The following is a 12,798-nucleotide window of genomic DNA, read 5'->3' as shown; positions in this document are numbered from 1 at the left end:
AATTATACAACTTTTCATTGAAGTCTACTCCACTCTGTCTATTCCTCTCCTGAGTCTGCTTCATGTCTTTCAGCTTTGCTTCAATGATCTGCAACCTTGCTTCAGCACAATCGGGGGACACGTTTCTTGTTCAATGATCTTAATCGCATCCAGAAATGCTTCTTCATACTTGTCCCTGTTCTCTTCAAGATTCATTGCGACGAGATCATATATCTCTTTCCTTTTTCTTGGTTTTCTTGGTTCACAGAATTCCATCTCCATTGCACTGTACTCATCTCTAAATTTCTCATTATACTGCAACATGATTAATGACACTCATCAAAGGAATGCATAAAAATATAACAACATTTTTTTATATGCATAACCTGTGATGCAGCTAATCTAAACAATGCATAACTAGTCATGCATTTAATATTGGAACTGAATAATATGTCATGCATTGATTTTGTTAAGGTGCATAACTTATTATGCATTTAAAAACACAACCCTGCTTAACTCCTTTTCAATATTGAAAAATGCATAACCGGTCATGCATTCATATATTGGGCTGCATAACATGTTATGCATTGGTTTATTAAGGTGCATAACTAGTCATGCATTGAATATTGGAACTGAATAATATGTCATGCATCTATTTGTTAAGGTGCATAACTTATTATGCATTTAAAAACACAACCCTGCTTAACTCCTTTTCAATATTGAAAAATATATATATAAACAATATTGAAAACTATATATAAACATCGATTTATTAAGGTGCATAACTTATTATGCAGTTATCATTTTTTGCTAACATAACTTATTATGCATTCATTTTTAAGGAATTTAGAGATACAGTCATAGATGCATGAAGGTCAATTATAAATCATGAAATGTTCACAAACAGGTACCTTTAAGAACGTAATATTCTTCTTGAGCATTGCTTTCTTCATTGCTGCCAAGTCCCACTTCGCAGCTCTCGGTGTAGCATTGGAAATGACCTTGACGATGTCTGATGATATCTCATCTATGTTAGAATGCTCAGCCAACCAAAGCTGCAAAAAATAATAACTAATAAGATATTCTGTATCCAAGAAAGTAATATTTATTGACAGATGTTATGTGGTGGACCCGGGAAAGCGTATAAAATTGAAGCGAAATGAAACGCGGGCCTACAGTGAGGAACTAAACCTTAAACACTACAGTGAACTAACATTCCATCACAACCAAAGCTTCTAGCCTAACATTCCATCACTTCACAATGAACAAACTTAACATTTGAGGAACTAAACCTTAAACACTACAGTGAACTAACAGTTGACACTAAAAGTGAACTACATTAAACACAAAACTAAACTGAAATTAGAAACAGACAGAAATCATAAGAACATAAATTAAATGAATCATGGAATTAAACATGGATAGCAAAACATGAATTGAAACAAGACAAACTAAAACTGAATTTGGAATTAAAATTGAAAATTAAAATTAAATCTACAAATACAAAACAGGGAAGAAAAATCTACCCAAGAGGAACTGGCTAGTCCAGCCCTCATGGGGATACACTGGCTAGTCCAGAGATACTTCATTACACACACCACAGTCCCCTTTTTATACCCAATTACATAATTAGGGTTTACACCCTTTTCACCCAAAAATTCCCAAAACAGTAGACATTAGGGTTCTACCTAATGTGACAGAAAATCACAGTTAGGTTCAATTACCTACCCTATATCACCCACTTTATCTTCTCCATGCTCTATCTCAACCAAATTAGGATTTATGTAAAAACTCCCAAATTGACAGAACTAGGGTTTGGTAAATTCTTACCCAAATTGATGTGATTTGACGAGTTTTTCTTCGACCCATTCTTCTCCTTGGTCCTTTGTTCCATTCCCATGCTTCAATTACTACTCGAGACTCACCTATTTGACTGATTTCTCACCTAGGGTTTCAGAGAAAAGAATGGTGAGAAATCAGTGAAATAGAGGGCTAGAGAGAGGGGTATTAGGTGGTTTAGGTAATATAGGTGGTTGTGATGATGGTATGGTGGTTGCATGATGGTTGCAGCAGGTGAAGAAGATGCTGGTGATGATGGTGGTGCGGCAGGTGAAGAAGGTGGTGAAGTTGCAGAGAGGGATGAGGTCGATGGAAAAGAGATTAGGTGCTGTTTGGTTTAGGGTATAGGTGTTTGGTACTCAGGTGTTGAGCGGCTTCATCAAATTTTGATATTCTGTGACTCTGAGCTGCGGGATGCGAAGATGGTTGGTAGATCTAACGGTGAGATGAGAGATGAATCGATGCAACCGTTGGATTTTGAAACACAACGAAGTCAACGGTGTTAGATGATGTTAGGTACTGTAGTGTAGATCGGGAGTATCTAGTTTTGATGCACAGGCATAGAAGCGATCGTTGGATTCAACTACAATCTAATCTGAAGGCTTGGAATTTAGGCGATGTAGTGTTTGTCAGAGACTTCAGATTTTGATGCTTTACGAAGGAGCGACCGTAGGATGATGAGTTGGATCCAATCTGACGGCTGAGAATGGAGGCGGTTTTGTTTATAGAAAATGGGTTTGGGTAAGGGTTTTGGGCCTTGGGTATGCCAAGCTCATATCTTCTTTAAGAGCAATTCTTCCTTCTTGAGCCCATTTCTAGTCTTTTGGGCTTATGCGCACCATTCTTCGCGGCTTCCTTGTGTAATTCCTCCCGGCTTTTCACTACTTTTCTGCTCTTTTCGTTCCGCAATTCATCCAAACTTTATTTACAACCTAAAAATGCAAAATTAAGTAAGAAAAATATTTATTCTTGAAAACAATGAAAATACAGAATATGGGATAAAATGTAGAATTACTGCACAAAAGATGAGTTAAATGCCAACAAAAAGGGATAAATATATACATTATTTGGCACTCATCATTATGAAAGTAAAAAAAAAAACTAACTCACAAGAGAATATATAGTGCAACCACTGCAATTTCTGATATGAAGATTGTTTCTTTTGACTGTCTTGATGCTCTCCATCAGGTGTTCATGAATAAGATCAGGAAAAGAGACAGAGTCCATGGTTTCCAAATCCTTAACCAAACCAACATACGAGACATCTAAATTGTCTCCACTTGAACGACAAAAGAACAAGACGACTAGCATGTAAAGGCAGATAAGGCAGACAACTTCCTCTTCGTGACCTTTCTTATCAAGTTTTTCCAACACCAGCCTTTCAATATCATCTATCCACACCTTTGTTACCCGTGCTTTGGGATCTTTGCTGATAAATCCTGGCTTTGTTTTGAATGGGAATCGCTTGACGAGGGGATGTGACTGAGTCAGCTCTATCTCTGCCTTCGAAGTCAGAATATCATTTCCTATGTCTCCTTCAATTCTTGGAATCAAAAATGTAACAGCAAGCTCACTAGACGTTGATGCTATGGACTTGTTTTCAGACAACTTGAATGAATGTTGATTCAAATCTTCATGGTCATATGATAGAAAGACTTCATCCATCAGCTTGTTGCTCTTACCATCCAAGTATGCCATGTTTTCAGCATATAACCAGTTATAGAACTTTCCAAACACACACACATTCATCATGTGAGCCTGCAACGGATTCAAACCACCTCTGTCTTTTATCTTATTAAACAAGTGACCTACCCTAAGAAAACATGCTCTATAAGTACCTCCTTGAACTGCAGATTTGGTTTTAGGTTTAACTGCATAAAAAGAAGAACAAAAAAAATGCATTTTAGAACTGCTATTTTAAAACAACAAAGGAATGCATAACGAATATAACAACATTTTTTTATATGCATAACCTGTGATGCAGCAAGTCTAAACAATGCATAACTAGTCATGCATTGAATATTGGAACTGAATAATATGTCATGCATCTATTTGTTAAGGTGCATAACTGATGCATAACAGGAACATGAAGGAATTCAACGCACCTTGTTTATAGACAACACATTGCTTATTAGATTCAAAGCAAATCTTACCATCTTCGGCATCATTTGTATTATCATCCTCATTATCTGCATCACCCAATACTTCCTTTGGTGCAGCTTTCTTTGCTTTCGTTGCCTTGATTTGCATCTCCTTCAGTGTTTCGACACTATCTATTTCTTCTTGTTCATCTTCAACATCAGAAGGTAAAATCACATTGAGGAGAAAATTATGTTAAAATCGAAGAAGAATAAAGTAATAACTCAAAAAAAAATTATGGGTATTCAGGATTAAAAAAAATAAATTAAAAAAAAACAAAATCAAACACTAACAGATGAAGCTAATGATAAATCTCACCGGGTTTTTTCTGTTTCTTCGACTTCATTTTTCCTTTTTCATCTGAAGCATCAAGAACAAAAATTTAAATCGAAAATCAAATAAAATCAAATGTACCAAATGCATGCAAGAATAAGATCGATTAAACTAGTTTTAGTACCTAGTTTCTTCTCTTTTGATTTCTGAAGACGTGTTTTTGTCGGTGTTTCATCCATTTTGGTTCTACTGAATTCTAGGGTTATGGTTTTTTAGAGTTTGAAATTGATTTTTAGGGTTTGATCAACTTCAATAATCAATCATCCGTTACAGTGTTTATGGAGGAATAGGAATAGAAAAACGGATGAAGAAAAAATGAGAAGAACGGATGAAGAAAAAATGAGAAGAAGAGAAAAGAAATGGTTCCGACCGTTTTTGGGAGTTAATAAAACCGCTGAAGGGGTAATTGAGGAACTCTGCACGTTTTTAATGATTTTAAATAATGTTGGGTGCGACTGTAGGGAAAAGTAATTCTGGGCCTGGCGGTAAGAAAAAAAAGAATTCTGGGCCTGCGCCTAAGTTCCCCTTGGAAAAATGGGTCTTGTAGTAGGTCTCACTAAATCAATTTATTTTTATTTGGGCTTGCAAATTTAAACTTTACCAGAAAAAACCTAAGCCCAAAACTCTCGAGCATTCTCCTAAGTGGAGAAATATAAAGTTAGAAAAAAAATGAGAATTCGGTCTTTAGAAAATAGAAAACCTAAATCTTCTTCTTCAGCAGCGGCGGCAACAGACGAAGAAACCCTAGGCTAACACTTTGAATAGCCATGAAGGTAGGTTTGATGATCATTATCACTATTATCTCCATTTCCTTTCTTTTTACAACCATATTCATCTTGTGGTTGTTTTTTCTTTGTGCAGTTCAATATCGCAAATCCAACAACCGGCTGTCAAAAGAAGTTGGAAATCGATGATGACCAAAAACTGTAAGTTCTACGCTGTTTCTCACTATAATGATTGTTTATTCAGTAGTTGCATTTGAATAACTGTATTCTAGGGTTTGGAATGACCAATTCGACTGTTGATTTTGGTATTTTGTATGGGATTACCTTTTTGTAGTTGGATTTGAATAACTGTAATCTGGGGTCCAGAATGACTAATCTGGACTGTTTAGTTTGTAAGATTATTAGGTTTTTGTTTTTGTTATCTTCTTCTTCATCTCTAGGAAGAAAAATCCCCAGTTGATTTTGGTATTTTGTATTGGATACATTTTTGTAGTTTGTATGAATAAATTTGTTCAAATTGTGAATATGCTGATTCAAGTTGTTTGGATCTATGGCTTCAAACCTGAAGAATATGAAATACTCCTTCTCTGTTGTTCTTTGTTAACCGACCTCTCCACAGGATATTCCCTATGAAGCATGTTAGAACTAGTTATTTACGAGTTCCCTATGATTAATGTGTCTTGCTTCAGAAAAATATTGGTACTCATAATTATTATCTAGTTCGTTATTTTATTATTCAAAATGTGGAGATTATATCGTAAGTCATGATAGTGTTTATTTTAGTTGATGGTGATGCTAACTCGTAACTGCATTTGGTCTTTTCATGTGCTAATGATTATGTTAAATGCTTGAGATTGTTGTATTGTTTTTGCTTATGCTTAATGTCATTTGATTTTGTGTAGGCGTGCCTTCTACGACAAGAGAATCTCTCAGGAAGTCAGTGGAGATGCTCTTGGTGATGTATGTATTACTAATATTGCTGAGCTGTTTTCCAATTTGCATCTTAGTTTCCTAATGTTTTTCTTAATTTTTATTTTTCCTCAACAGGAATTCAAAGGGTATGTATTTAAGATTATGGGAGGCTGCGACAAGCAGGGGTTTCCCATGAAACAGGGAGTGTTAACTCCTGGCCGTGTTCGGCTTTTGCTTCACAGAGGTACTGGGGATGTGAAAATCATTCTAGTATCTTTACATTTTAATTTTTTTTTAACTATACCTCCTTTTGGATTTTAGTAGTTTTTTATAGGTTTGTGATTTCAAGGTCTCTTGTTGGATATAAATAGTTTTGGGTCATATATGTTTGTAATTTTGTGGTCTCCGGTTTTGTTGTCAGGAACTCCATGCTTCCGAGGACATGGAAGACGTAATGGGGAGAGGAGAAGGAAGTCCGTCCGTGGGTGCATTGTGAGCCAAGACCTGTCCGTGCTGAATTTGGTTATTGTCAAGAAAGGAGAAAAAGATCTTCCTGGTTTGACCGACACTGAGAAGCCCAGGATGAGGGGACCGAAGAGGGCTTCAAAGATCCGAAAATTGTTCAACTTGTCCAAGGATGATGATGTTACAAAGTATGTCAACACGTACCGCCGTACCTTTACAAACAAAAAAGGTTTGTTATTCATTCCTTGTCCTTGCACTGTCATTTGGTGGTTGCGAAGCATTGTTTTCAGATAGATTGAGAACTGAAAACTGCTTGTTCTTACACCTTCCCTTGTATGTTTATAGGCAAGCAGACAAGCAAGGCTCCAAAGGTTCAAAGGCTTGTGACTCCCCTTACTCTGCAAAGGAAGAGGGGACGCATTGCAGAGAAAAAGAAGAGGATTGCCAAGGCGAAGTCTGAAGCTGCGGATTACCAGAAGATTCTTGCCTCAAGATTGAAAGAACAGCGAGATCGTCGTTCTGAGAGCCTTGCAAAGAAAAGATCAAGACTTTCTGCTGCAACGAAGCCTGCAGCTTAGGTTTCACCATCATGTGTTGCATCCTTGTTTCTTTCTGCCTCTCGAATGATATTGTTGTGCTTTAGTTTTTGTTACTATAAACTTTGAAGAACTTGATGGTATTTTGTGGAGCAGTAAACTTATAAGCTTAGCTAGTGTTATGTTTGGACAACTGAAAATTTTCCATTCCCCTGCTCAGTTTTGATATGAGTATATTTTAGTTATTTTGCAGCAGGCCTTTGTAAATGCAGCAAGTTTTTATTGTTTCTGTTTGATGATTGGAGCCGCATTGTACTGTTGCAATCACTTGTTATTTTGCCAGTTTAAAGTAGGTGCTGAACGTATGAATCCTGATCACATGATGTTGTTGAACTTAAGTTGGGTCTTCAATCGACAAATTCAATTTACAACTTAACAATCCAAAAGCCTCGTCAGGACAACATCAAACTTTCTGTTCTGATGCGCGAGATACAAGGCCATTCAGTCTGTCACTTGGTAATGCAACTTATTCCATCTATAGTAACTCCACATGGCTCATACAAGGACCTACCCTTCTTTTGCCATTCATTCTCTCTGAAGGGCGCCAAGTTTTCTAGCATTTTCAGCTTCACGTGCCAAAAATCCCCAAATACCACAGCAGGTACATTTCTTTGTGCCATTTCAACTTCGTTAACATCGGTCGCCTCCAGGTAATTCAATGGTATGGGTCTGCAGCAACCTTCCAACCACCATATTGAGTACTATTATCTTGAGCTGCAGGGGCTAACTGTTTCTCTAGGTTCGCCACCTTTCCATATGTCTACCGTTTCCTCATTCCCATGCTTCACCTCAAAACTCATGCCATATGCTCCAGAAATCATTTGTCTGATCGCGGATCTGCAAACCGGGATGTGAAAATGTATATAGCACGAGCGCGATCAATTTCTCCTAAATTCTTCGGAAGGTCTGCATATGCACATAGTCTTTGACAACTCAGAACTTTACACGTGTTCTGAAATGGGTCGATATCTCGAAAGCAGGATAAGCTCTTTATGAATACTTTGTTGATATTCTTCACGGATACACTTCACAGATTCATTAACGATTAAATCAGTGCAAATTGTGCAATCACTGCAGTTGTTAATGTACCACTCCCTCCGTTTCTTTTTAATAGGCCAGTTTAGTTTTGTAGAGAAATTTAAGGAAATTAAGACAATTAATCATTGAAAGTGGTCCTCATGACACTTATCAATAAAAGAAGTGAAGTGAAATAGATCCATGACACTTGTCAGCAAAAGAAGTAAAGTGAAGTGGTCCACATGACACTTGTCATCAAAAGAAGTTAGAGAAAAGTGGTCCCAAAAAATTAAAGTAACATTTGACTTTCCCAATTAGAAAACTGGCCTATCTTCTTGAAACTTTTATTTATAGAAACTGGCCTATTAAAAGAGAACGGAGGGAGTATATTGGGAGCTCATTATAGATTGAGGACTACTAGGAAGGAATTCGACGATTCCTTGGTTAGATTGGGGAATACTTCCAAAGAACTCAACGGATCCTTTGTTGGATATGTACATCTGCAGCTTCTCCTTGTCAGGTAACTGAAACACACTAAAATTGAGGATACCTATCAAAAAATCGAGAATACCCATCAAAAATGACACTAAAATCTCTAAATGTAACCCATTCAAATTGAAGATCGAAGGACAAGCCTCCACAACACAGTCTTATCAAAAAAACAACAACTACGATGACAATGGACCTCTTATATATGATAGAAAATAAACACCACATGGTTACATAAGGAATGAAGATTTTGGGCTATAATCTTGTACTACAATTTACGCGTCCGTGCAAAAACTGGATATCACCTTCAGCTGTATAAAATCTTTCTTCAACTTCTGTAATCTTCTTAATCAGTTTGTTTTGGTTCTCTTCAAGCATATTCATATGCTTGATAATTCTCCGATTTTGTTTTTCAAGAGAATTCATTTTTCCTGCAAAGTTTTCTTCAAGAGAATTCAGTTTACGTGCTGTGAACCACAAACTTGCGCAACCAACACCCAAAGGAACAAGGAGTTTCACAAATCGATCATTACCGTTATCCATAGATAAGAATCAAAACTAGTTTTGAAGAAGAACAAGATGAAAAACGGAACAAAGGTTATCTTGCCCATCAAATCAAACAGTGTCTAAGATTATATTCACAAGTTGGCGTGCGATGTTTATACAAGAATAACCCAGTAAAGGCGCGTAGTATTAAAAAGAACAAGTCCTGTAGATTTGAGAAAAAGAAGCTGGTTAAGATACTTTTGAAGGGTCCGAGAAGGTTTAATATATATATATATATAGCTAGAATCTGAGATTGTTAACTTTTGAAGCTTTGGCATTGAGGTTGAACAATGGAACTTGAGCATTGGCGTTTGTTCATTTTCAGGCTCCCAAATTGATGAGAAGAAGTTGGAGCCCACTGCTAAGATATATCAATCGGAAATGATAACACGTCAAGGCTGTTCAGCCATGAGGCCCATGACCCATCCGCTCACCAAAAGGTTTTATAAGAAGAAGCTATATCTATGTGTCCGGGGAACAATGGCAGCCAATATATTTTTCAAGGAGGATGGTCAGGATTATGCACCCTAGATAACCCAAACCAACCATATTATCTACTTATGCTCTGGTGAAGGATGGCTAGTCCGTTATACATTGTCTCGGAGTCTCGGCCTGCATTAGTATTCAATTATCCATTCACTTCATGTATCCAAATGCTGAAAACTAAATCTCTTCCTAAATTGATATTTAGTAAAAAAATTACTTTTTAAAGCATGATCATCATTAATTATTATTAAATACCAACATGACAGTGATATTGTATAATTATTAAATTTTTCTCAAATCTCAATCTTCTCTGTTGGCACACCAACCCCAATTAGGATTTTCATTATCTTTGTTTAGATAAAGACTTGGAGAGGGTTTTTCGTTAGAATTTAGAGTTTAGTTATTTTAGAATATCCTTTCTTGTTTTGCAAGTTCTGTTCAGTATGCTAGTTTGTTCTAGATTTTTATCAACAAGAAATATATATCACAATTTTTAGATGTGTTAATCTCAGGTGGCTAATCCCCAATCAAAGGAATTTTATCTTTCCGGTATAGGTCGTTAACATATGGTATTAGAGACAGGTTGTTTTCTATCCATTTTTCGCTGCACCATTATCACTTTAGTTTCGTTATCTACCGAAAAACTTCAGTTGATCTTTAAAAAAAATCCAATGAAGTTGCGAACAAGTACGAAGGAAATTAATCATTAAGGATAAGCATCACTTTATATCAACTCTTATCGCAACCTCAACACAAAGGCGTCATCAGTTTCCTTTGGGTAATATATTTGCATTAAGTTTATATTCGTGCAATATATTTGCATAAAGTTTTTGGAAGTTTGCTCTTGTTAGCTTTATCCTACAATCCATCCAACACCCACGCATCCACCCAAAAAATCAAGCCCAACAGTAAGATTCATTCATCAATTATATTTCTCTAAATCTTGAAGATGACGGGTGTAACTAATGCACAACTAGCTGAACGTATTGAGACTTTAAGTACATCTGTATCAGATTTACATGCAGAGATGCGGGCTGATCATGTCGATTTCAACACAGAATTTAAAACCTTCATGGAAACTCAAGCCAATCTCCTCACGAAACAACAAACAAATAATCAAAACATTGAAACTCTTCTTCTCCGTTTGCAACATGTTGGTGAAAACAATAATATTCCAAGACCTTATGGTGGTGCTAATCAAGGTAACAATGGGGATAATGGTGGTGCTATCATTCGAGAGGTACCATTAATATGAAATTCCGTACATTCATTGTAGATGATCCAGAAGGGTGGATTTTTAAAGCTGAATAATTTTTTTCTCTTCGTGGCGTAACTGACGCTCAAAAGGTACCGGTAGATGCATCTCATCTTGATGGTGATGCAAACACTTGGTATCAATGGATCAAAGACTCTTTAGGAGAAATAACGTGGGAATAGTTCTCACGTGCACTTCTTTCTCGCTTTTGTAATCGACAACATATTGATGCATGTAGTATTTTATCTAAGCTGTCACAAAAACATATTATTCACAACCTTATTACTGAGTTTGAAAAGTTATTGAATTTTGTTCATGGGTTGGCTCAAGAGTATCAAATTATGTTTTTCTTTCTGTTATTCGTGCAGATATAAGAGCCGGTGTTCGAATTCGTCGACTCAGAAGCTAATTAGAAGCTTTTGAATTGAAACTTCTTCAAGAGGATGCCATCAATGCAACATCAAGTTTTAAAACTGCAGATTCTCCAAATAGTGCATCGACATCCTCTATAAAAACTACATCTACTACAACTATTGTTCGTCGAATTTCTAGGTTCGAGCAAGAAGAAAGGCGCAAGCAAGGTTTATGTTTTGGTTGTGACCAAGTTTATAAGCCAGGTCCTCGATGCCAAGGAGCAGGATCAGGTCAATTATTACTTTTTGAAGGAGTCGACACTGATGATGTTATCGTAATGAATTATTCAACCAATCCAACTTGAGGACAAGTTGCATTTCAAGAGGCTGGGGATGTTAACCCCAATTATGATTTACATTATCTTAATTTAGATAGCGACTTAGAGATGGTTTTTCATGAGACTTTAGAGTTTAGTTATTTTAGAATTTCCTTTCTTGATTTGAAAGTTCTGTTAACTTTAAGTATGCTAGTTTGTTCTAGGTTTTTATCATCAAGAAATATATCAGAGTTTTTAGGTGTGTTAATATCTGTGGCTAATCCCCAATCATAGGATTTTTATCTTTTCGGTATAGGTTCCTAACTTTCTCTCTCTCATCTTTTATTTTATCTCCTTTGATCCATTATTCTTTCCCCGCTAAAAGAAACCCTAAATTTTGAGACCCGTAGAAGCGTCAAAGAACTCTCTCAACTAAAATTGAGTAAATCGAAGTAGAGGTTAAGGTACAACTTCACTGTAAAATAAATTTTAGGGGTTTTAGTTAAAGATAGTTGGCGGTATCATTGATTTTATAAAGTAGGGAAACCAATAAGGTGATTGATTTGATTAAGAAGTTCCATATAAAAGTAACTTTTGTAGTTCTCTTTTCTAACCTACATAACCAAGCGATAGAGATATTTTCTGAGATAAATGTTGTGTAAGCAACTTTTTTCAGACCATAATCCCACAGAATGGAACTTCACTTTCAATCCCTTCTTAAGATAACATTCTGACATGCAAAAGTTATACAATGATGATCCTTGCATCACCCTAATGATTATGTTCGCTTCACTTTTAAAATAATCATTAGATTGGACTTTTTAGGATTTTTACTTTTGGCTAATTAATGTATTATGGAAACATGATGCCTGTAATTTTTTCCAATGATTTCTTTGAACCCGTATTGGTCTGGATTATTGATGATAACTGAACTATGGTGTTGGAGACAGGGACATCTTCAACATTAAACGTGATTAGACATTCTTAAGAACATAATTCATGCAATCTAGTATTATCTCAATATAGCGGTGGTAAACCAAGGTACCTTTTATTCCTTGATTTGTGTAGTTTGCATCTTACATTTAAATATCAATGTAGAACTAATAATATCTTGATTTCAACCAAGTGTTTGTACTTTGAGTGAAATTTTTTAAGTTCTATCAACTTGATTTAACCTTTTCGTAAGTGAGATAGTGAATTACGCATCACAAATCAACTTGATTTCAACTAAGTATAGTTAGCTATATACGGACCAAATAAAAGGCGTACTCTTTTCATAAATCAATTATGTTTGATGAAAATTATTTATATCACTAACAATAATTACATTTATATTTTAAATTTATG

At 35.9% G+C, this 12,798-nt stretch overlaps 1 protein-coding gene across 1 annotated transcript; it reads left to right on the top strand.

Annotated features, from left to right (window-relative positions):
* Positions 1-4,973: 4,973 nt before the first annotated feature.
* On the top strand, positions 4,974-7,224 carry LOC113286790 (40S ribosomal protein S6-like). The gene is made up of 6 exons (XM_026535406.1): positions 4,974-5,063; positions 5,152-5,216; positions 5,918-5,975; positions 6,063-6,171; positions 6,349-6,621; positions 6,738-7,224. Exons 1-6 carry the CDS (start codon positions 5,058-5,060, stop codon positions 6,968-6,970), a joined length of 744 nt encoding a protein of 247 aa, XP_026391191.1. The 5' UTR covers positions 4,974-5,057; the 3' UTR covers positions 6,971-7,224.
* The last annotated feature ends 5,574 nt before the right edge of the window (positions 7,225-12,798 follow it).

This window comes from Papaver somniferum, chromosome 6 (assembly GCF_003573695.1).
Source record: "Papaver somniferum cultivar HN1 chromosome 6, ASM357369v1, whole genome shotgun sequence".
NCBI classification, from domain to species: Eukaryota; Viridiplantae; Streptophyta; class Magnoliopsida; order Ranunculales; family Papaveraceae; genus Papaver; species Papaver somniferum.
The sequence above is the reverse complement of the archived record's forward strand: the minus strand, read 5'-3'. Positions and strand labels throughout refer to the sequence as shown.